This window comes from Phascolarctos cinereus, unplaced genomic scaffold, assembly GCF_003287225.1.
Source record: "Phascolarctos cinereus isolate Bilbo 61053 unplaced genomic scaffold, phaCin_HiC Scaffold_2;HRSCAF=192, whole genome shotgun sequence".
Taxonomy (NCBI): Eukaryota; Metazoa; Chordata; class Mammalia; order Diprotodontia; family Phascolarctidae; genus Phascolarctos; species Phascolarctos cinereus.
Genome location: NW_027555625.1, coordinates 62,110,730 through 62,135,115, shown reverse-complemented (window position 1 = coordinate 62,135,115; position 24,386 = coordinate 62,110,730). Strand labels below are relative to the sequence as shown.

Below are 24,386 nucleotides of genomic sequence, written 5' to 3'. Positions count from 1 at the left end.
ACCTTGTATCTATATACAGGTCATATTCCCCAGTGGACAGTAAGCTCCTTGAGGTCAGGGAGGCATTGTATCTCTGGATCACCAGCATGTAGCACAAGGCCTTGCACATAGTTAAGTGCTTAATACATTTTGGTTGAACTGAACAAATGAGAGGGAGGGTTGCTTTATACACTGGGAAGTAAACTTTGGGCATCTGTTTTCCCAAGGGCTGATGCATAATAAAAAGAAAAGGAATGTGGTAGGGAGATATGACCAATAAAGATCTTATCTTACCAACTGTTATAGCAAAATAGACAATGAATATTTATCAGTTATCTACTCTATGCCAGGCCCTGTGCCAAGCACTGGGTTTACAAAGAAAGGTAAAAGACAATCTTTGTTCTCAAAAGAGTTCACAGTCTAATGGGGGAGATAAGATACAAACAATGATATACAAGCAAATGTTTTTGTTTCAGTCATATATACAATTCTTTGTGACTCCATTTGGGGTTTTCTTGCCAGAGATACTGGAGTGGTTTGCCATTTCCTTCTCCAGCTCATTTCACAGATAAAAAAACTGAGGCAAACAGGGTGAAGTGACTTTCTCAGGGTCACATAGCTAGTAAGTGTCTGAAGCAGGTTTTGAACTCACAAAGTTGAATCTTGGGGGCAGCTAGTGGTGCAGTGGATAGAGCACTGGCCCTGGATTCAGGAAGACCTGAGTTCAAATCCAGCCTCAGACACATAACACTTACTAGCTGTGTGACCCTGGGCAAGTCACTTAACCCCATTGCCTAGCCCCCCCCCCAAAAAAGTTGAATCTTCCTGACTCCAGGCCCACTGTTCTATCCACTCTGTCCCCTAGCAGCCTGCAAGCCAGAATATACAAGAGAAATCAGGAGGTAATCTCAGAGGGAAGGCTCTAGCATTAAGTGGGGTCAAGAAAAGCTTCTTGAAGAAGGTGGAATTTGAAGGAAGCCAGGGAAGCCTGGAAGTGGAGATGAGGAGGAAGAGCACTTCAGGCCTGACGTTGACCAGAGTCAAGAGATGTCTTGTGTGAGGAATCACATGGAGGTTGGTGTCGCCAGGTCATAGAACACACAGGGGGAGGTAAGGTGTCAGGAGACTGGGAGGGCAGGAGAGGGGCAGGTCATGAAGGACTTCGAACACCAGGTGGAAGAGTTTGTATTTGATGTGTCATTTTGGCTGGAATTGGTCCATGTGGGGGAGGGAGCGGGAGCTAAGTCTGAATAGATAATGGTGTGGGGAGGGGGACAAAATTGTGGAAAGACTTAAATACTGACCTATCACCCAATCAATCAATAAGCAATTATTAGGTGCCTGCTATGTGAGAGGCAGAGTATTACAGGGGATAGAGGGTAAAAAGTGACACCCTTGGTCTCAAGGAACTTACATCCTGTAGTAGGAGGAGGCACGTACACATACAGGCATGTGCAAAATAAGATAAATACAAGGGGATTTGTACTTTAACCTGGTAGGTAGTTTGGCACAGGCACACCAGCACCTTTTATGGAAACAGAATAATCGCGTTCTCCGCATCCCCTGTCTTCGAACTGCTCCTCAGAGCCCTTGACAGGTACAGAGCCATAGGCTGAGGGGATTAGTGGTTTCACCATGAGATGTGCACAGGACTCTGAGGCTCTAGGATTCATGCATATGAGATTCCTACTTCCCTCCCATGAGAGGCAACGTAGTACAGTGGAAAAAGCCCCTGGCTGGGAGTCAGAACACATAAACACTAGTCCAAGCTCTCCCATGAACCACCTGTGTGACCCAGGACAAATCCCTTCTCTTCTCTGGGACTTAGTTTTCCCATCTGCAAAATGGGGGAATTGGTTTAGATTGTCTCTGCCATCTGATTTGATAGTCCTGATATCTGGGTACCATATGCCCATGCCACCTACATGCTCTGGATGTACACTGTGATATGCCTAGTGGCAGAGAAATGGCAAGGTCCATGGTCCTGCCAGGAGTTTTTATTTTTGGAGGACAGCAAGCTAAAATGTGCCTTAGGATTATCTAGTCCAAACCTCTTATTTTACAGATGGGGAAACTGAGGCCCAGACCAGTGAAGTGCATCAGATAGGTAGTCAGAGGAAAGTCTGGCTGTGCCTGTTGATCCACATCCAGAACGGAACGAACAGTTTGCTGTTCTCTGCCTTGCTCCTCTGTGCCTGTTCCTCCTGGTACCCACTTCGAGATTCTATCCCCAAATGAGGGAAAGTGGGGGCCTGTGCCGTACCTGAGGGTGAACTCTTGCTCTGCAGCATCCTGAAGGGAGTAGAGACATAGTGGGACAACAGATTCCAGCGGAGAAAAGAAACGGGATTTGGAGGGGGTAAAATTGTCTGGGAGGGGCTCAGTGAACAGAAGAAGTGCTAGAACAGGAGGCATCCCAGCAAGCTAGTGGAAAGACCCACCACAGCATACCAGGAGGAGATTCTGAAGCCCAGGTGGTGCAGCAGGCAAACACCAATACCTGGACCCACGAGTGTCTCACTGAGGGTGGGGAACTGGTGGAAACCAGTTTAGAAAATCACCAGGTGCCTCAGCAAAACTAAGGGAAGCAGCACTCCAAGGGGCACCAGGTGGATAAACACCCTACGACATCCATCTGAAAGGGGCTGAAGAAAGCGAAAGGAAGGAAAGGCCCAGGTGAACAGGAAATCTCCAGGAGCTACCCAATTCTACCCCTAGAAGTTCCAATGTTGCTGATCCCAGCCCAACACCAGGTAAGCTGCCAGAACCCTATAGACTCCAACTGCCAACACTGGAGGCCCCAGCACACAAAGCCAGAGACCAGGCCCTAGGCTCCCAACACAAGAAGCTTGGGTCAGTGCCCTCTGCTCCCCAGCAGGAGAGCTCAATCTCTTTAAAGGCCAGGAAATAAGCAAACACCATGAGCAAAAAGAAATGTATGATAGATTCTTATTATGGGAAGAGTGAAGATCAAGGCAGAAATTCTGAAGAGGACAACATTGTCAACAAACCCACATCTGGAACCTCAAAAGGGAATATGAACTGGTCTGAAGCCCAAAAAGCCTTCTTAGAAGAGCTCAAGAAGGATTTTAAAAGTCAAATGAGAGAGGTAGAAGAAAAAATGGGAAAAGAAATGAGAGGTATGCAAGAGAGAGTCAATAGCTTGGAAAAGGAAGGACAAAAATTAACTGTAGAAAACAAGTCCTTAAAAAATACAATTGGCCAACTGGAAAAAAAGTACACTGAAGAAAACAAGTCCCTAAAAAATACAATTGGCCAAATGGGGAAGGAGGTACAAAATCTAATAGAAGAAAACAATTTGTTAAAAATTAGAATTGGGCAAATGGAAGCTAATGACTCTATGAGAGAGCAAGAATCAGTCAAAAAAACAAAAGAATGAAAAAATAGATGAAAACATAAAATACCTCATTGGTAAAACAACTGACCTGGAAAATCGATCCAGGAGAGACAATTTAAAAATTATTGGTCTACCTGAAAATCACGATGAAAAAAAGAGCCTGGACAGTATCTTTCAGGAAATCATAAAGGAAAACTGCCCTGAGGTCCTAGAACCAGAGGGTAAAATAGCCATAGAAAGAATCCACCAATTATCTCCTGAAAGAGATCCCAAATTGAAAACACCAAGGAATATAGTAGCCAAATTCCAAAATTACCAGGTCAAAGAGAAAATACTGCAAGCAGCCAGAAAGAAACAATTTAAATATCATGGAACCACAGTCAGGATTACACAGGACCTTGCAGCTTCTACATTAAAAGACCATAGGGCATGGAATATGATATTCCATAAGGCAAAGGAGCTTGGATTACAACCAAGGATCAACTACCCAGCAAAAATGAGCATGATCTTTCTAGGAAGGAGATGGATATTCAACGAAATAGGGGACTTCCATACCTTCCTGATAAAAAGACCAGAGCTCAATGGAAAATTTGGTCTTCAAACACAAGACTCAAGAGAGACATAAAAAGATTTCAAGACAGAAAGAAACAACATGTTATTAATAAGGGCAAACTGTTTACATCCCTACAAGGGAAGATGACACTTGTAACTCTTGAGAACTGTATTGTTATTACACCATGTTAAAGGGGTATACATAAAGGGGTGGGTATAAATTGACTTTGATGTAATGATGAAAAAAATCTAATCAAGTGGGTTAAATAGATCCAAGTAAGTAGATTAATCTGATCTAACCAAGAAAAAGTACTGAGAGAAAAAGAAAGGAGGAGTCAGACAAGGGTAAATTACATCACAGGAAAAGGTACAAAAACCTATTCCAGCAGAGGGAAAGAAGGGAGGGAGATGAGCATTGTTTGAACCTTACTCTCATCGGATTTGGCTTAAGAAGGGAATAACATGATCAGTTAGGTATAGAAATCTAACGTGCCCTATAAGCAGTAGGAGGGAAAAGGGGAAAGAAGAGGGAGGGGGGATAGAAGGAAGGGAAGAAGTAGTAAGGATAAAAGGGAAGAAAAGGGAGGGCACTAATAGAAAGGAGGTGGCACTGAGGGAGGAGATGGTCAAAACCAAAACATTAATGAGGAGGGAAAAGGAGAAAGGAGACAGAAAAGCATAAACAGGGTGGGGGGAAAGGATGGAGAGAAAGACACAGATAGTAATTATAACTGTAAATGTGATATATGAATGTAACGGAATATTATTGTGCTATAAGAAATGATGAACAGGCAGACTTCAGAAAAACCTGGAAAGACTTGTATGGTTTGATGCTGAGTGAAGTGAGCAGAACCAGGAGAATGTTATACACAGTAACAGCCATGTTGTGCAATGACTAATATTGATAGACTTAACCCTTCCCAGTAATGCAAGGATCTAAGACATCTCCAAAAACCTCATGATGGAAAACACTATCTGCATCTAAAGAAAGAACTATGGAGTTTGCATGCAGATCGAAACATATTATTTGCTATTTTTTTTCTTCTGTTGAGTTTTGTTTCCTCTTTCTGGTGGTTCCTCTCATTGGTTCTAATTCTTACTTATGACATCACTAATGTGAAAATATGTTTAATAGGAATGTGTATGCATAGCCTATATCAGATTGTGCACCATCTTGGGGAGGGAGGGAGGGAGGGAGGGGGAGAAAAATTTAAAATTCTAAAGCTTATGGAAGTGATTGTTGATAAATCAAAATAAATTAATGAAAAAAAGAAAAAAGAAGAAAAACAGAAGAAGGGCTCCTGGGGGTGGAGAGGTGGGGAGAAATGGGGAGCCGATGGAATTAGGTTGAGGAGGTTATAGGAAAACTACTCTTGTTAGTTGGCTGGGCTTTGGGCTGTGGCTGGAGCTCCCCGGCTCAGTGCTGGCGCTGGTGGAGTGGGGATGGAGAAAGAGGCCCAGGTCCCCCCTTCTGTGGTCTCAGTGGAACATGCTGCCCCATGCAGACTCAGCTGCCAGCCTGGCCACAGAATTTGGCTCTCCTGAGTCATTGCTTAACTCTTAGTGTTCTTCAAAATAGAACCCAACTCGATGAGCACCCCCTTCTCCTGGTCCCCACCGCAAAGTTACCTCTAGAATTCCAGGGTAGAACCCCCAACTTCCAGCCACTCTGGGAAAAGAAGTGTTTTTGGCTCTGTCCTAGTTTGTCTCCACGTACATCTTCCTTTCTTCTCTGACTCTGACTTTTTACTCTGAATCTGTCTTTACCTCTCTGTCTGCCTCTGTGCTCCTGGGACTGGAGCCTCTTAGGGGCTGTCCTTGGAGCAGTGATCAGGGTATGTCACATCTCTCTTCCCTTTCTCCAACCCAGATTCCCCTGCCTACCCACTTTGTTTGTTAGTAATTTTGGGAACTAAACCAAATAAAGGAGATTGTATACATATGTTCTTGTGTGTGTGTGTGTGTGCGCGCGGGCGCGCACGTGCACGCACCAAGGATGGACCCCTATATACCTTCACCCTCCTGATTCTATCCTGAGGAAGAAGAACAGAGGCTGGGGCTGGCAGGGTATTGGGAATCCTCTGAGCCATTGAGGGAGAGGGAAGGAGGAGGGAGAAGAGGGTGGTGACTCATCCTGCCGCTCTGGGACAAAGCCTGAGGGAAGGCTGGGCTGAAGGATGGAGAATGGGCAAGCCTTGGGGTCTGTGTAGAGAGAGAGAGCCGGTACCCTGGTTTCCACCCAATCCCAACCCAACAAGCTGGCAAGCAGGCAGGCAGCATTCAGCCGGGTGAGTGTACTCAGCTCGGTTTCCCCAGGGCTCCTTGGGGTTGAATCTTGAGCCCAGGATTTTAGGTATCTATGTGGCAGCCACACCCTCTGGGGCAGAGGTAGAGGGTCTTGGTCAGTGGGTTAGTTAGGGAGGCCACACCCAATCTTGGTGCCAAGTATTGGGTTTTGTACTTCTTCTTGGTGTCCAGAGTCCCCATCATTTGAAAGGATGAGAGATGGACTGAGGGGGAGATCATCTCTCTCATTTTCTAGTGGTCTAGTGCTCATTCAAGCTGTCCCCTCCCCCATCTGGTTTCTTTAGGAGTGTGTGAGTGTATGTGTTTGGGGAGTTGCTCTGACTGACCCTCACCCTTTGCCCCAACCATCTCCCATCCGTCTTCTCTGTCTCAGTTGAACCCTGAACTTGGAAGCAGGAGACCTGAGTTTCAGTCCCATCTCTACCACACTACAGATTGTATGACCTGTCTGGGCCTCAGTTTCTTTTCCATTAACAAAAGAGGGTTGGACCAGCTATCTCTAGGAAGTCCCATCTCTCTCCCTTCATAGGTGCCCTGCTCTCCTCTTCGCTAAGTCAGACTCTTCCTGTCTTCTCTGGGGCTCGAAGTGACTCTTGGTGGTCACACTTAAGGGACCCCATTGTTCTGCTCTGGTACCAGTTTCACTGCAGGCTGTCCAAGTGTTGTTGGTGTTGGGAAGGACCAAGGGGGAAGGCTGAGGAGACAGATCCTAGACCAAGGGTCCTGCTTGTCCTGTTCAGAACAGAATTAAGGCGGGGGTGAGCGTAGGGAGGGCCCAGATCACAAAGGCCTTGACACTCCAACCTCCAAAATTTTTTTTTATTATTTAAATTTATTTTTTCAGTTAACAACTATTAATTTCCCCTCCTTCCTACTCTCCCCCATTGGAAAAAGAAAAAAAAACTTATGAAAATATGTATAGTTAAGTAGGACAGTTTCCCACATTGGTCATGTTCAAAAACATGTATTTCACTCTGCATAGGTCCATCGCCTCTCTGTCAAGAGGTGGGTAAAGGAAGGCTTCATCTGGAGTCCTCGGGAATCTGGGTTGGCCCTTTTGTTGATCAGAGTTCTTAAGTCTTTCAAAGCTTTTTGTCTTTACAATGTTTTCACTGTATAAATTGTTCTCCTGGTTCTGCTTACTAACAGCCTCCACCTACCTTTTGTCTGAGTGTCCTTAGCCTTTACTTGACCTGGGATTTGGGTTAGGGGATTTCTTTAGGACCAGCATTGCCAGGAAATCTCCTGGTGGGAAAGGGGAAAGGACCTGCTTATAGTAAGGCTTGGTTATCTTGAGAAATGAGACGTAAGATCTTAGGGTGCTTGAGTGAGAACACAGACTGTTAGCACTTGCAGACCGATACCCTCATGGCATATGCAATTAGCCCTTAGTTTATGGAAAGGAACAGAGGATTGTAGTTTTAGGGCTATAAGGGACCATAGAGGCCTCAGAATCTAATTTCCTAATTTTACAAATGAGGAAACTGAAGCACACTGTGATTAAGTGAATTACCTAATGCCACATGGGCAGTAAATTGTAGAGGCAGGGATCAAACCCAGGTCCTTTGAATCTGACTTCCAACATCTTTTCCAGTATACCACACTTCACAGGCATTTATTAAGTGCCTGTCACATGCTAAGGTGCTGTGCCAGGCACTCATTGCAAAGACAAACATGCAGCAAGTCCTGCCCTCAAGAAGTTTGCCTTCTATGGGAGAGACAATGTCTCTTATATGTGTCCTGGATTAAGAATCCCTAAGGCTGGTGGTCTGTGTTTTCTTGGCCCTGGGTTAGACTCGAACTTTGATTTTCTGGATCTTCTTGGGTTGGGCAGGAATGGGGGGGGGAGGAGGAGGAGGAGAAAAAGAAGGAGAAGAAGAAGAAGCAGAAGCAGAAGAAGAAGAAGCAGAAGCAGAAGAAGAAGAAGAAGAAGAAGAAGAAGAAGAAGAGGAGGAGGAGGAGGAAGAGGAGGAGGAAAGGAAAGAGAGGAAGGAGGGAGACAGAGAGGGGGGAGAGAGAACGGAGAGTGGGGGAGAGAGAAAGAAGGAAGAAGGAGAGGGAGACAGAGAGACAAAAAAAGAAGGGAGGGAGAGAGAGAGGGGGAGAGGGAGAGGGAGGAGGAAGAGAGAATGACAGAGAGAGAGAGAGAAAAAGAGACAGAGACACAGAGAGAGAACACATTATTAGCAGGTGCCTGCTCTATGAGGTGGGCAAACATCCCTCTAGATGACAGCCCCTCCTCCTCCTGTTGTCCAAGACAGCCACAATGTCTGGACTCTCCTTCGGGCTAGAGTCTCTTGCCCAGGCCCCTTCCCTGACAAAGATCCTAGGGTAAGAAAGGACCTCATCGATTCCAACTCAACGTCTGTCTACAAGTGGGCATGCAGCCTCTGCTGGGCTGAGATTGTAGGGGCAGAGACATTGGTCTGTGCCCCCCCCCATTCCCTTAAAACCCATCAGGGCCCTTACCTGCCTGGCATACCTTGATCTTCTCACCTTTCCTTCTACCCTCCCCTCTCCTTTCCCTCATCTCCTACTCCTTAATTTCCTCTCTTTTCCATCTTCCTTGTTTGCTCTCTCCTTATGCACTCATTCTTTTCTACTAGCTTTCTCCTATTGTGGTGGAATGGAAGGAGCCTTGGATTTGGAGTCTGAAGATCTGGATTCAGATCCTGCCTTCTGCTGCTTACACCTTCTGCTGGGTTACACTTCCCTCTCTCTGAATAGGCAAGGGGCAGAGTCAGGGCCAGGGGCAGAGGCATGGGGAGGCTGGATTTTCTCATTTTCATTCATACTACAGTGATGACTTCCTCTCCCTCCTCCTCCCCTACTGTCTCCCTTTTCCTTGCCTCTCTCTCCCCTCCCTCCCTTCCTTTCTTTTACTCCCCACCCCTCTCTCCCACCCACGTTGCCTGTCAGCTGAGCCTAGTGGGCAGTGCCCAGAACTTCTGAAGTTGGAGCTGGAGCAGGCCAGCCAGGCTGGGATCTGGATTGTGTTAGGGAGGGGGCAAAAGGGTTTCTGCTGGGGGATCTGGGGAGAGCTGGGTGTATGTTGGTGGTGGAGGCAGTGAGGCATGAGAAGGAGACTGTGCTGAATGGGGCAAGGGCATCAGAGGCCACGAGAAGAGGGATCCTGATTCCAAGGGCAGTATGGTGAGTGATGCCTCAAGTGGGGGTGGCTGCCTGCTGCTCATTGGCCCATGTGCCCCTCCCACAGGACCAGACAGGCCCCAGATGCAGTCACCAAAACTTCCCAGCTAGGGACAGGACCAGCCCAGTGCCAGCTCGGGGGATGGGATGGGTAGAAGAACTCTCTCCCTCAAGTTCCATACTGTCCACTTACTGGGTGGGAGCTTCCCCAGTATGTGTTTATGGGGTGGGGGCATAGCCAGCCCTCTTGACAACTGCAGGGAGAAAGGGGTTATTAACTCTTGCCCCTTGTCCCAGTCTGTTTCCAGAGGGGAGGAAGAGACTCCTATCCTCTCTCCAAGGTTGCCGTTTGTGAGAAGGTGTCTCCCCTATCTTGTCTCCAAACCCACAACAGCCCCGGTTCTTGAGTCTATGATCAGAAAAGGGCAATGGTTTGGGTAGAGGGATCTGAGAGGGGGGATGCATGGATGGGGCTGACATTGGGTAGAGGCCTGAAATGTAACCTGCCTGGGCAGAGGAATTCAGGTTTTCTGGCTTCTGATGCTGACTTGAGCCCTAGGAAGTACCCCTGAAGGAAGAGAACACTTTTCTGGGGGAAGCCTACTTGGGAAGGAAGAGGGGTCCCTGCCTCCCCTACCGCCTTTTTTGTAAGGTTGACATTAGACCTCTATGTGCCCTCCTCCCTCTTCCTCTCTCCCCACTGCCTGGGCACCGACACACAATGCCCCTTTCACAGCTGCCAGAGCCCCGCCTGCCTGTTTTGGGGCCTCTGGTCTGTAGGAAACAATATGGCGAGGACAGTGCTTCCAGGGGGGCCCTGTGGCTAGCTAGTGGGGGGTATCCCTCACTGGGTCTGGGTGAGGCTTGGGGGCCTGGGCAGTCAGGGAGCCAGGACAGATGGGAACCAAGCCAATCTTGGAGAGGTCGAGAGATCTTGAGAGACGGGAGGGACCCTGGAGAAATGTGCAAGGGAAGGCCCCCCTCTGGGAAGAGAGGCGAACAAAAGTTCTATAAAATTTGGATTCATCAAAAGGCTGCACTTATGGATTGAGAAGGCCACATGTGGCCTTAAGGCTGCAAGTTCCCCATTCCTGGACTAGACAATCCCTCAAACCAGCTCCAGCTATAATTCTGTCCCTCGCTAGCTGTGTGACCTTGGAGGAGATGATTAAACTCTCTGGGCTTTGGTTTTCTTCTTTGTGAAAAGGAGTCCAGTCTAACACCTCCCCAGCCTTGGGATCTTTTGAAGATAAGACTATATAGAAGAAAGCTTTTTGGGAAAACTCTTTTATTGTAGAGGAAAAGAGCATTGGGTCTGAAGCCTGAAGAACTGGGTTTGAATGGTGTAGTGTATAGAGTCTGGAAGTCTGGAAGACCTGGGTTCAAATCTCACCTCAGATTCTTACTATAACCTTGGACAAATCATGTAACCTCTCCTAGCTTTGGTATCCTAATCTATAAGATGGGGATGGGGGAGTCGTTTGGATACAATGGCCTCTAGGGTCCTTTCTGACTAAATCCATAGTCCTTTGACACTTACCATCTGTCTGACCTCGATGTATTGGGTAGATACAGGCACTACACTCTTCCTCCCTGGGCCTCAGTTTTCCTGTCTATAAAATAAATGGGTAGGATTGGATCACCGACCATAAGTCCCTTCCACATGTAAATCTAAGATACTATGAAAGGATGAGATAATAATAGCTAGCTAGTGTTGATGTAAGTTTTCCAGGGTCCTGGAAGCTCTTTATATGTGATTGTACTTGACATGCAGATATAAATACAGAATAATACACATGTCATCATAACTGTAACAGGCCATCACTTAAAGCAAGTCAGGATGGCAAAGTGCTTTTAGATAAGTCTCTCACCGGCTTCTCACTGAAATAGGCCCTGAAAATCGGATCATAAACAGCGAGGGATTTGACAGCTTCTAAGGTGCCTTCTAGCCCAGATGACCTACAAGGGTCCCTATGTCATAGATGAAGAAACTGAGGCCTAGCAATTAGAAATGACTTCCTGAAAAAAAGAATGAAAAAGCAGGGAAGGAGGGAGGAAGGAAGGAAGGGAGGAAGGGAGGAAGGGAGGGAGGGAGGAAGGAAGAAAAGGAGGGAGGGAGGGAAGAAAAAAGGAATGGGGGAAGAGAAGGAGTAAAGAAGTAAAGGGAGAGAGGGAGGGAGACTGACCTCTGGCCACAGGCTAGCCCGTGTTGAGCCAGGCTGTGACCTCACATCCCGCCTCCCTAGGCAGCTGTCTGGGGGCAGGAGGACCGGCCCTGTGCCCTGGCCCCTCCCCCAGGGGCCTCCCTCCCTCCCCTTCTCCCCCTCCCCGGGGGGCCTCCCCTCCCCCTACGGGGTTATCCACAGTGGTGGGGGCAGCCCAAGCCCAGGCCTGCTAGAGGCTCCTCCAGCCCCCAGGGGGCGTCGGGCGGGCGGGGCCTGCAGGGAGGCCTGAGCGTCGAGGCTGAGCTGCTCTCTCCCCAGGACTCGGGTTCGCTGGACGCCTGCCTGCAGGCCACGCTGTCGGCCCTGTACCCGCCCTCGGGGGGCTCGGCCGACGCGCTGCTGGGCCAGGTGCTGGCCGTAGTCGAGAGGGCCTACGCGGGCGACGGGCTGCGCTACCTGCTGGACTTCCTGCTGCCCGCCCGCCACATCCTGCACTGCGTCCAGCTGCACGCCTGCGTGAGTGATCCCTGAGCCCCCCGCAGCCGCTGGCCTCCCTGGCGTCAACCGTGGGGGAGGGGGGCTGGGCTAGGTGACCCCCGGGCACCCTGCTGCACCCTCCCCCACCAGAGTGACCTGGGCGGCCTCTGACCTCCCTGGGGGTCAAATGTAAGGTGAGGGGTTAGAGTGGATGACCTCCAGGCCCCTTCCTGCCCCTTCCCCCAGCCTGAGTGACCTGGGCAGCCTCTGACCTCCCTGGGGGTCATATGTAAGGTGAGGGGTTAGAGTGGATGACCTCCAGGCCTTTTCCTGCTAGAACACTCTGTGATGGCTAAAGGTCCCTCCACCTTTAACTCCCGAGTGGCTTTGGGCAGGCACTCAGCTCTAAGATTAGAGGTGGACTAGTGAATCCCCAGGCCCCTTCCTGCATTCATGGCTGATGTGCTACCCTCTTCCCCCCATTTCAGGGTCAGTATCCAGGACGCGTCTTTGCCCATGCCGGGTGGCCCCTGTGCCTAGGGGAGCACGTGGTGGTACATCTGGCTTCCTTGGACTGGCGTCTGCTGGAGCCAGGGGACTTCTACCTACAGCTGGTGCCTTTCCTGCGGCGCCAGCCCCGCCTCGTGCTCACCTGCCTAGCACCTGGAGGCCATAGTGCCCAGCAGCTGCCCTTGCCCGAGGCCAGCTACTCAGCCATCTTCACTGCCCACTGGCTGGACGCCCTTAACGCTAGTCGGGTGCCTGGCACGTGGGCTCTGTGCTCTTGCCTGTTGGTGGCACCTGGGGGGCGTGTCCTGAGGGTAGCCTGGGAGCAGGTCCTGAGGCCTCGCTTCTTGGATGAGCCAGGGGTTGAGGGTCTCTCCAGAACCATCATGACTTCACTAGCTCCTGCAGACCCTGCCCCCTCAGGGCCCTCCCCATCAACAGGCTCACCTAGTGATTCTGGCAGAGACATACCCAAGAGTCCAAAGCTGCCTGGCATCGATCAGTGCCCTGCTGTGTGTGAAGAGGACTCGGGAGTACAAGGGCCTCAGCCAGCACCAGACTCTGGTAGCAGCTCAGAAAGAATAGAGACAGAAGAGCCGCGGAGAGAGGGTGATCTCGACACCAGGGTCCCCCCAGCTCATGCCACTGACTGGAGGTATGCTGTGTGCAGTTACGATGATGCTTTGGTAGAGGAAGGCACTGCATCCACTCCAGGAGAGCTGGCTGAGCCGCTTAGCCCCCCTGGCCTTCCCCTGGAGGCACTTCCCGAAGGAGAGCAGCTGGCCGTACATCTTACAAGCCAAGGTGGCCCCCCAGGAGCTACTGACCTCCAGCAGCCACTCTTGGGGCCACCTGCACCAACACTGGGAGACGGTCAGAGCTCGGAGCAGGGGACTGAGCTCCATGGCCATGACAGTTCTCAGTCTTCTGGGCCAGCACAGGATGAGGTACAAGGATGTAGCCCTGAGCAAGGAGGAGAGGGACCCTGGAGGGCAGGGCCTGGAGCCCAGCTCCCTCTGCTCCTGAGAATGTCCAGGGAAGGAGAGAATCCAGGGATGCAGAAAAGGATCCAGGCCTGGAATCACGTGGGGGAGGTAAGCAGGGGTGGGGAGAGCATGTCATTGTCATTGTCAGAGGGCACTGGTTGGGGACCTGATGGGCACACTGGGCACATGGCAGGGAGGCAGGCTTCCAGAAGTGCCCCAGCAGGAGCACCGATTGAGTCAGGAGGCCCCCGAGAGTTTAAATCTCACCTCCCCCACTGACTAGCTGTGTGACCTTGTTCCAGTCTCAACCTCTCTGGGCCCCAGCTTCCTAAGCATCTTAAAAAGGATGGAGTTAGACTAGCTGCCTTCTAAGGTACCTTCTCATTCTGAATCCTCCAATGCTATGAATTAGCATCCGGCAATCTCCAGGGAAACTTCTTAGAATCCTGAGTGGACCCATATCTCAGAGCTTAGGTTTCTTTCTCCAGAAAACCTCTTGGGAATGGAAGGAGCAGAGAAGCCCCTCTCCTCAGGTGAGCTTGAACAGCGTCCAGCCTCCAAGCACCCTTCTCCTGCCCTGCCTGTTCCTGTGAGGTCCACCCTTGCCCAGGACTTGTCCGCAGAGCTGCTGGACAGTGGTTTAGCTGTCCTGCCTGGTAAGGGAGGCACGGGCTATGGGGCAAAGGGGGAAGGGAGGAAGGGTCCATAGGGGAGGGGCAGGGGCTGGGAACAAGGGGGGCAGAGGAGGAAGAGTCCATAGGCTAGGGGGCAGGGGCTATGGGGAAGGGCAGGACTGAAGAGGCTTGTGGAGGAGGGGATAGATAGGAGGGAAACTGGCCGGGATGGTGAGGCTCTGCCTTCCTGCAGGGACCAGGGACTCCGAGGACCGAGTGGTACTGTTGGTCTGTACCCAGAATCCAGCCTGGCTCAGTCCTCACTGTGGCGTCCAGGAGCTTTCTGGCCTCTTCCTTTACCTGCATAGCATTTCCAGGTGGGAGCAGGGCCTGCTTTCAGGTGGGGAGGAGCAGGGCTTGGGCTGGATCCTGGGAGCTGTGTGTGCCAGGTAGTGCCAAGGGCCCTGAGAGTCACCCCCACTCTGTTCCAACCTTTGGCAGACCTGAGGATCAGGCCCGCGGACTGACTGTGTTAGTGGATGCCCGACACTGCCTGCCCAGTCCCAGCCTCTTCCTGGGGCTTAGCCAGATGCAGGTGAGCCTGGGCCTGGCCTGACCCTGACCTGGGCTGGCATCCCAATCCCAGGAGGCAGGTCTCTAGCCTTGGCTTTGGGAAGTCTCGACAGTCTTGGGGCCGTTGAGGGAGGGCATCAACGGTTCGGGGTGAGGGCCTGAGGGCTCTAGAGGGCTCGCTAGGACTGAGGCCTGTGGGCATGTCTGTTTCAGACGATTGTCCCAGGCTCCGTGCACCAGGTCCTCCTGCTGGGGAAAATGTCAGGGGCTCCACCTCCAGGACTGAAGGTACCCAGGCTGGCCTTCCCCTGGCCACTCTGCCTGCCCAAAGCTGGTCATGCCTGTTGTGGCCTTGCCCCCTGCCGGCCTCCTCTTCCCCCACCCAGCAGGTCACACTCCCCCATCCAGGTCATTCCCCTTTCCTGGGATCCCTTTCCCTGTGCTGGGTTGGATTAGCCTAAGCTCCTGTCCAACCCCAAGTGTCCAGGACCCCCTTCCTCTGGTGCCCACATCCCTCTTTTCCCTTCCCAGCTAGAGCCGCTGCCCTCCCGACAGACTCTTCTCTCCTTCATCCCGATCTCCCAGCTGCCCCTAGCTCTGGGAGGCCACCTCCCCTACAACCATGATGCTTGGCTGGGTTTCCGAAAGGTCAGTGATGGGGCTGGGGCTGGAGGGAAGAGAGAGAACCCCTCTAATGACAAAGTGGCTGTCGGGGAGTCTTAGGGTTTCTGGGGTGGAGCTCTAGGAAGCTACCAAGAATACCAGGCATCCTCGGGGACAGTGCCAGAACCCTGGCCAAGAGCTCCGCTGCTTGGGTCTGTGGCCTTTGCATGACCTCCCTCCCTGCCCTTCAGCGGCTGGAAACCTTGCAGCAGAGCTGCCTGGAGGCCTGTGTCCTGCTGCGCGAGGCCATCAAGAGCATAGAAGCTGTCCCGAAGCCAGAGGGTCCTGGGGTGAGTGTGTGTGGTGGTTACGCCAGAGGATGGGCACTGTGCCCATCACACAGCTGCCCCCCAGCTCTGCCTTCATGCCCTGCTCATTTCTCTGGTGCCTGTGCCCATTCTCAGGGAGCTGGGCAGCTGCGGCAGGACCCACAGGAGCTAATGCGTCAAGTGCTGGCATACCCGCTGCTGGCCTGGCTGCAACGGGAGGGTGGCACAGCATTGGCAGAGCTCCAGAGGGAGGATCCAGGTGGTATTCAGAGACCGGACCACAGGTGGGCATCACGGAGAGGTATCAGGGGTTGGCAGAGCTTCCCACCCCAGGGTGCCCAGCTTGGGAGAGACATTTGTTTCCTTTGCCAGGCTGGCAGTGGACGAGGCAAGAAAGCTATACGCCCAGGTAGATGGGCTGCTACACCAGCTGGTCACTCTGTGCAACCAACAGATACGGGCACTTGAGCTGGAAAAAATGCTGGAGGCACAGGCAGGAATACTGCCCGAGGTAGGTGCATCTTCTGTCTTCTACTGCCCCCTGCCCATGTCACTCTCTTCCTCTTTTCTGCCAGGCCTGCTGCCCCACAGAACCACCTGTAGGACAGGATCATAAATAACACTTCTCTTAGTGGGGATTATTGCCCATACTGTTGCCCTCCTTATCCCAGGGCCCTGAGACCTGAGCCTGAGAGCCTGTATAGGGCTTGGGCTCCCATCCCACCTCCCCAGTCCCTTTTCCCTTGGACACTGCTCTCCCATATCCCTTTGCTGGTACTGCCCCCCTCACCCCCCTCCAGATTCAGGCCTGGCTGCAGAATGTAGGCTGGCCAGGGCTGAAGGGGCCAGAGGAACCTTCGCTGGACATGCTGCTTCAGGCTCGGGATGCCTTCTGGAAGCTAGACCAGGCTGCCCAGGTGGGATTGGGTCAGAGGAGTGTATGATACAAGATTCTTCTTTGTGGGGCAGAATGGAGTGCATGTAAACAGAGGCAAGCCCAGGCTTTGTTGGGGGGAGAGGAGAGGAGAGAGTAGTGTGGTTAGGTCTATATTAACGGTTCACAGGGTGGAGACCTTAGGAATCCTATTGATCCACTCCCCCATTTCACAGATGAGAAAACTGAGGCTCAGAAGCCATCCTGGACCCTGGGGTAGTAGCAGGGGAGCAGGGCCTAGACAGGAGGCAGAGGAGTGGACAGAGGGTGTCCCAGGTCTAGGGGTGGGCTTGACCATGGCCCTTCGCCCTTCCCAGGAGCATATCCGTCGTGGTGAGGAGATTCTGGCTGGCTGGAAAGTGACTGAGTTGGGCCAGCTGGGTGCTCCTGGGGCCCGCCTCGTCTCCCTGCAGGCCCAGTTGTCAGAATTCTCGAGAGCACTAGTCCGGCGCCGGCGGCAGCTCATAAATGCCCAACAGCTTTCTCAGCTGCTGGATCAGGTAGCCTCGGGGGACTTGGGCCCCACTCCAGGGCGTCTCCTCCAGAGGACTTAATGGTGGGAGGCAGGAGGCCGGGGGGGGGTGGCAAGGGGGGATCCTGGGCTGCTCATGCCCGCTTTGGGCCTCCCTTTCCCTGACTGTATTGGTGTCTCTCCCGGCTCTTGGCCTCCAGCAGCTGCTGAGCCAGTTGCGCTGGGCAGGGGGTGACCCTGGCCCCTTGCCCCATCTGGCTAGTCCTTCACTCTCAGGGCTGCCCCTCTTGCTGAACATTCTCCCCAGGCCCCTTGGTGGTTCCCTGATTTTGGTGCTGGTTGGGCATTGTGGCTTGTTGGGTGAGGGAGTTACTTGACATCTGTCCTTCTTGCCCACATGTGCCCAAGCGATCCTGAGAGGGATCACTGGGGACATTCTCTCCCAGTCTGGACTGTCTCTTTCAGAGCTGTTGTAAGCCCTGCCCAACCCTGAGATGGAGGGGCCTATTTCCTCCCTCCTCTGGCACTCCTCAAGGCCCGACTCAGACTGAGCCTTTGGTACTGGGGTTTGTACGTACTTGTAGGGACAGGTAAGGCAGGGCCAGGCATAGAAAGAAAGTTAAGTGCCCTAGTAGATAAAAGTGTGAGACTTGGAGTCAGGAAGACCCAAGTTCAAATCTTGCCTTCAAGCATGGTGTGACCCTGGGCAGGTCACTTAACCTCTGTTTGCTTCAGTTTCCTCATTTGCAAAATGGGGACAATATTAGCACCTGGCTCTCAGCGTTGTGAGGATCAAATGGGATCATTTGTCACATATGTGCACATGCATGCGGGTAGATAGACAGTGCTTTACAAAACTTAAAGTGCTATTATTTTAGAGTGAAGAGATGCAGTTGAAATGTCATAGAATCCCAAGATTTTAGAGTTAAAGGAAATGTCATCTAGTCTAGATTCTAATCTGACCTCCTTATTTTATAAATGAGGAAACTGGCCCAGAAAAAGGAAGTCCAAGGTCACACATTTAATAGTAGGGTCAAGATTTGAATCCAGGTCTGTTGTATGAAAGGAAGCATATAGACCTAGCCAGGAACTCTGGGTTCAAGGCTGCTCTGTTACTTTCCAGCTTGGTGACTTTGAGTGAGACACCTCTCCCGGGGTGTCTCTCAGCTCTGCTGGTCTGTGAGTATGGAGGCAGCTGGTGCCTGACACTTGCTTGTCTCCTGGAGCAGGCAGGGGAAGGGCCCAGGCCCACTGCAGACAGGGAAACTTTCATCTGAGAAGAGCCAGGATCATTCTTTCCTCCAATTCTCCTCTAAAAATAGGACCTTCCTGTGTCACCTCCTGAAAGGACCCAGTCTGGGTCTGGGGAAGGGAGTTTCCTTTGCAAAGGAAGCTGATTTTTGTCCCCTGCCATTACAGGCCCTGGAGTGGGCACAGGCTGGACAGAAGGCCCTGGCCAAATTCGCTGAGGAGGAACACGCATCCCCAGAGCTGGTTCTGCACCACTTGGAGGGGCATCGAGCCTCGCACCCAGACCTGGCCCCATCGCACTTTCAGGAGATGGAGGCACTGGCTGCAGGCCTCGGCTCCGATCTTACCATCCAGCAGTGTCGCCTCCTGGGTCTCTGGTGCCAAGACACCCAGCTAGCATTCCATAGGAAGCTGGAGGCTGCACGCAGGGCACAGCAGGTGCTGCCTGCCCTTGTGAAGGGCAAGCAGTGCCCGCTGGGGGGTGGTGGCAGCAGCTCCTCAGACAAGGCCTCCCTGGCCTCTGGCAGGAAGATTGAAGAGAGAGCTAGAAGCGGCAGTTCCTCGGGGTCTGCCACTTCCCACACCCTAAGGAGGGCATACACCTTGGAGGCAGGCGTAAAGCAGAGCCTATGGGGTTCTGTGTATCAGCTCAGCCTGGGGGAGCCCCCAGCCTCGCCCTCGGCCACCCCCCATGGTCCCTCAGGCAGTTTCTTGGAGGCTGTTGGCAGCCAGCAAGCAGGTCCTCCCATCCAGAAGTCCCTGGGGGTCCTGAAAGCATCTCCCAGCATTCCCCTTCTGGAGGCCACTACCCAGAACAGGTAAAATGGAGTTTAGAGGTGGGAAAAATCTTGGGGTGGCTGGTCCTGGAGAGCAGAATAGGCACTGTGAGGGATGATAAGAGCATGGAGGACTCATATTCCAGTCCAACCTCCAGGACTTAGAAACTGTGTGACCACTCTGAGCCTCAGTTTCCTTTGTCTGTAAGTGTGGGAGAATAAATCTTATACTCCCCTAACTGACAGGATTGTTACAGGGCTCAGATAAATATGAGGCCCTATAAAAATGTAGGTGGTACCAAGCAAGATGCAGGTGGGGGTGAGCCCTGCTGGTCAGAGAAAGACCCTAAAGTGGAGGGGCACACAGGGTTGCCAGTATGGGACCATCCCTGATCTCTTCCCACTGGGCAGGCTGCACTTGATACTAGGAGAGATGGTGGCGACAGAGAGGGAGTACGTGCGGGCCCTAGATTACGTGGTGGAAAGCTACTTCCCTGAGCTGGAACGGGCAGATGTGCCCCAGGGTCTGCGAGGACAGCGAGCCCGGCTCTTTGGCAACCTGGAGAAACTCAGGGACTTCCACCGTCACTTCTTCCTACGGGAATTGGAGAGCTGTAGCCAGCACCCTCTTCGAGTGGCCCATGCTTTCCTACGTCACGTAAGGGCCCGCAAGGCTCTCTTGCCTTCTGCCCCCTTCCCCGCTGCCCTAGCAGCTCCCTGTCCGCTGCTCCAGGGAGCGCAACACCCAGCTTAGACACAGTTACCAAACCTCCAGCCCAAACACAGGTGAACAGACACACCTCTCCCTTTCTCCATGACGAGCCGTTTCTAGTCACAGCTTTGTCATTGGAATCCTGCTGTAGGATTCCAGGGAGCCGGCTCTGGTGGGGTCCTTGGGTAAAAGTGGTTAGCCCATTCTGTGTTTAACTGAGTTTGTACGTTGGGCCTTTTGCTTGATGTGTTTAAATAATACCTGTACACACATGAACACTCCCTGAAGGGACTTTAGAGTGAATGGTACATGGGGCTAACCCAGGAAGGTTTCCTCAGCTGATCTGAACTGTGTGGGCAGCAGAGGGTGAGGCTGGCATAAGGCACTGCCAATCAGGGTTGAGCCTTGTCTCCACAGAGGGAGCAGTTCGGGATGTATGCCCTCTACAGCAAGAACAAGCCCAGATCAGATGCTTTGTTGGCCAGTCATGGGAATGCCTTCTTTAAGGTTGGTCCAGTCAGTTACAGACATTTATTAAGTGCCTGAGGCAGATGGAGGTCCTTGTCCTGGCTCTCCTACCGTGGATGAGAAGCCCTGGGGTGGAGTACTAGCCCTGCTCCTTACTGGGCTGGTTGGGCTACTTCTCTGTAGGCCTCAGTTTCCTAACCTTTAAAGAAAGGGGTTGAAATAGATGTCTGGAAGACCTTTTCCAGCCTTAACCCTCTCCCAAACTCCAAAGTGAGGAGTAAAGCTTAGCCTCGGCAAAGGGGCAGGATGGGGCTGGGTGTGTTTGAGCCGAGGAAGGAAGCAGAGTGTGATGAAAAGAGCCTTGGATGTGCGGCATGAGTCTCATCTCTGCCTCTTATTACATGTGACCTGGACAAGTAATGCCTCCTCCCTCAGCCTCAGTTTCCCCATCTGTAAATGAGGGGGTTGAGCTAGAATCCCTGAGGTCCCTTCCAGTTGTAACTTCTTGGAGACCTTAGGCAGAGGAGGCCCATCTTCCCTTTACCTCTCTGCCCCTGGCTTGTCCCCAGGACAAACAGCGTTGTCTAGGGGACCACCTGGACTTGGCTTCCTACCTGCTGAAGCCCATTCAGCGGATGAGCAAGTATGTGCTGCTGCTGCAAGAACTGTCCCGGACCTGCAAAGAAGGGCCAGGGCCGGGCTGGTCCCGAGGGCCAGATCTGGCTGCCCTGCATGCTGCCTGTGACCTTGTTCGATTCCAGCTGCGGCACGGCAATGACCTGCTAGCTATGGATGCCATCTGTGGTTGTGATGTGAGTGTGCAACGGACATGGCCAGGGGAGACCCTGCACTGGAATGCAGTGCCTGGAAGCCCCGGGAAGGCGCCTCTGTGGCCCTGGCAGGCTCGTGGCCCCAGGAGGTACCTGCCATGGGGAGGCTTAGCCCATTGGGATGGTACCAGTGGGGCTCAAGGCTGGTCCTCTGGGCACAGGGAGTCTGAAAGTTCTGGGATGGTGCCTACCAGATACTCCCTGCTAAACTACAGAAATCTCTGCCAGGTGAACCTCAAGGAACAGGGCCAGCTCGTTCGTCAGGATGAGTTTACGGTGTGGTCTGGACGTAAGAGGTGCCAGCGCCATATCTTCCTGTTTGAGGAGCTCATTCTCTTCAGCAAATCTCGACATGGGCCCAGGGGTGTTGACTCCTTCATCTACAAGCACTCCTTTAAGGTAGGACCCCTCTCCTCCAGGGAGGCCCTGCCTCTCCTTTGATTTGAGCTCTTGCCTCTCAGACTAGCTTAGACTCTGACTGTGGTATCATAGCCCAGACCTGACTTCTGAGCCCAGCTTTAACTCTGAGCCTATCCCTGACTTCAGTCCTGCTTTCTAATCTTGGTTCTGGCTGCCAACCTTGGGTCTGCCTGCTGGGTCTGTCTCAGCTCGCGGATCTTCACCTATGTCCCTCAGCATACACCATTTTTGATCTTTGTATCTACCCGTTTCTCACTGGGCAGACAGCAGACATTGGTCTCACAGAGAACTGCGGAGAGAGTGGGCTGTGCTTTGAGATCTGGTTCCGACGCCGCAAGGCCAGTGACACATTCGTGCTGCAGGCCCTGAATCCTGAAAATAAGCAGGCCTGGACCGCTGACATCGCCAGCCTGCTTTGGAGACAAGCTGCCCGCAATAAGGGTATCTGCCTCCAGTGATGGGTGCCCCAGGCCTAGAGGGCCCTACAGGGCTGTGAAAATCAGGGGGTTGAGCTGATCTCTAACGTGCCCCGCAGCTCTTAATCTGCGGCCCTTTCTAGCCTTGACATTCTTTGATAGGACATCAATTAGGAGACTTCCAGCAGCCCAAATGCAAGATGAAGAATTTCTGGAGTATCCACAGGGACTATGATTCTGAAATTTGGGGAGGGCAATGGGAAGAGGTGGGTGTGTCTGTGTATCTGTGTGTGTGTGTGGACGCCTTTGGTTACTCCAGGCCTTCTCCCCCCCAGAGCTCCGAATGGCTGAGATGGTATCCATGGGTATAGGGAACAAACCCTTCCTGGACATCACCCCCAGCGAAGCAGCCATCAATGACCGTGCCATCAACTATATCATGAAGGGTCGAGGTGCTGGAGGGGGGTAGGAGGGCCTTGGGAGACTATAGTCAGGGGAGATGGATGGGGAAAGCAACCAGAAGTGAGGATAAGAGGCCACAGTATACATGGTCAAGTGGACAGGGTGGCTGTTATGTCCTTAAGTCAGACTCCTGTCCCCTAACAAGGCTGATCTCAAGTTCTCTCTCTGGGACAGGAGCTCGGACTCGGGCCTCCATTGCAGTGTCTCTGTTTGACCACACCGACCCCTATTCTGGATCTCCAGCTTCACTTCCCGCCGGCCCCTCTTCCTGTTCCTTGCTGGGGCCCCTTAACCTGCACCTGTGTGGAGACCCAGCTCGACTGGGACTCTGTTGGCCTTTGCAGCCTACCACCTACCTGGAGGAGCTAGATCCAGAGACTGAAACAGGAAGCCAGCCTTCACTGAGTATGTCTGCCTGAAGGGCTAGAGATACAAGGGACCTAGTAGGGTAGTCTGGGTGCTAAGGTGGAGGGACTGAGTATGGATACTGAAGGAGGGTGGCTAAGGGTGGGGCTGCCCCTCCATTCACTGGCTCCTCACTCTGCCTTGACAGCTCCTGAGAGCTCTGAGGCCTCATCCCAGTGTCCATCAGCTAGTTCCAGTGGTTCAGATAGTGGCTGTGTACCTGGTCTGACCCTGGCCAGTGGCTGTGAAGACCAGCCCTTACCACCCCTGGAAGACAAGCCCCATTGTGGCCAGAGTCAGTACATAACCTCAGTAAGTATTCTGGGATGTTCAGGTCCTTGTCCATTCCCTTCACCTCTCCCTTGAGGTGTTGAAATACACCCTTTAGTTCACCTATGTAGATTGGTCATCATTTGCTTTCCTGGGTAGGGCCAGGGCTTTAATGCTTAACAAGATGATTAGACACTGTGGCTGGGGAGTTGGGGGAACCTGGGCAAGATATCTCTTGGGCTTCCACAGGTATGAACCCTGCTTTGGCAGACGTGATGGATGCTGGCCAGGAGGAGTGAAGCCTTTTCTCCACATCTGTTCTTCCCCTCAGCTGAGGCCTAGGTCTTAGGGACGCCTCACCCTGGCCCATTTTTCTGTTGTTGGTCAGGGTACGGCCCAAGGCATGAGTTTATGTTCCCTTTTTCAGTTGCTTCAGTTACCTAACTTGATGCCCTACATCCTGAACAGGCAGCTCTGTTAGCCACACGTTGATATCTTAACCATTTTGAATGTCTGGGTGGCCACTTCCTTAGCTCCTGCTCTAAAGAAGAAAAAGGAGGAGCGGACAGATGCTTAATGCCCATGGCTGATTTTGACAAAGGGTCTGTCCTAGGGTGTCCAAAAATGGCCATGTAGTCTGAAGGACTCCCCCTCTCCTAGCCATCTGTGTGGACACTCTGAGGGGCAATTAGAGCCAGCCAGGCCCTGCTTTAAGTTATAATTAGACTAGAGGGGAAGGTGTTGTGTTTCATGTTTTTAGCCAGGGTGACAGAGAACTTGGAGATGCCTGGGTATAGGAGTAGGTGGTGAGGTGGAGGGTGTTATTGGGCTTAGAACAGTGTCATCTACAGTAGACTCAGTGACAAAGATGGTGGTCAGCCCCCTGGGACTTGGAGAAAGGGGATTTCCCAGGATCTGTTTCCTCTTTTGGCTCAAGTCCCATCAGCATTCTAGCACTGGCCCAGCTCCTTAGCCTCAAAGTCTCCTCCAGTCTCAGGGACAAAGACCCATAAGGCTTTGCTGTGGCTGACCTGCCATTTTCTGTATGCTTGGGTTTCCTTTTGGGATCTCATAGCATTTCTCTTTATTCTCCACGAGGGAAAGAATAAACTGGCTAACTCTGTGAATTTGGGGAGATGGTGGGGTGAACAAGTAGGTTTGCAGCCCTTTGGCAGGGAGTGGTGGGTCTAGCATGAAGTTGACGTTGTCTTCTGCCCACATCACCCCAGGCCTGCTGTAGATTCCCCATCATACCAGCCAGGTCCCTCCCTTCTAGTCCTGAGCTCACTAGGATCCCATCCTAGCATTCTTCCCTGGATTCATGTTATAACGTTGACCTGATGGCTTTTTTGAACTGTTTCTAATAAAGG

At 52.1% G+C, this 24,386-nt stretch overlaps 1 protein-coding gene across 1 annotated transcript; it reads left to right on the top strand.

Moving 5' to 3' along the window:
* Positions 1 to 13,973: 13,973 nt before the first annotated feature.
* On the top strand, positions 13,974 to 24,375 carry PLEKHG4 (pleckstrin homology and RhoGEF domain containing G4). Its single transcript, XM_020989361.2, has 20 exons — positions 13,974 to 14,137; positions 14,349 to 14,472; positions 14,597 to 14,690; positions 14,882 to 14,956; positions 15,200 to 15,316; positions 15,523 to 15,621; positions 15,736 to 15,884; positions 15,973 to 16,111; positions 16,401 to 16,517; positions 16,852 to 17,034; positions 18,426 to 19,075; positions 19,445 to 19,691; positions 20,163 to 20,252; positions 20,783 to 21,025; positions 21,272 to 21,442; positions 21,727 to 21,904; positions 22,215 to 22,331; positions 22,516 to 22,746; positions 22,895 to 23,058; positions 23,266 to 24,375. The coding sequence occupies exons 1-20, from the start codon at positions 13,984 to 13,986 to the stop codon at positions 23,269 to 23,271; spliced, it is 3,348 nt and encodes a 1,115-aa protein (XP_020845020.2). The 5' UTR covers positions 13,974 to 13,983; the 3' UTR covers positions 23,272 to 24,375.
* Positions 24,376 to 24,386: the final 11 nt, after the last annotated feature.

Excerpts from the sequence above, each read along its gene's own strand:
- PLEKHG4 (XM_020989361.2), top strand. The coding sequence starts at position 13,984 with ATGGAAGGAGCAGAGAAGCCCCTCTCCTCAGGTGAGCTTGAACAGCGT. Across the intron at positions 17,035-18,425 it reads TTTCTCAGCTGCTGGATCAG|GCCCTGGAGTGGGCACAGGC; the intron begins GTAGCCTCGGGG and ends CTGCCATTACAG. Across the intron at positions 19,692-20,162 it reads CCCATGCTTTCCTACGTCAC|AGGGAGCAGTTCGGGATGTA; the intron begins GTAAGGGCCCGC and ends TTGTCTCCACAG.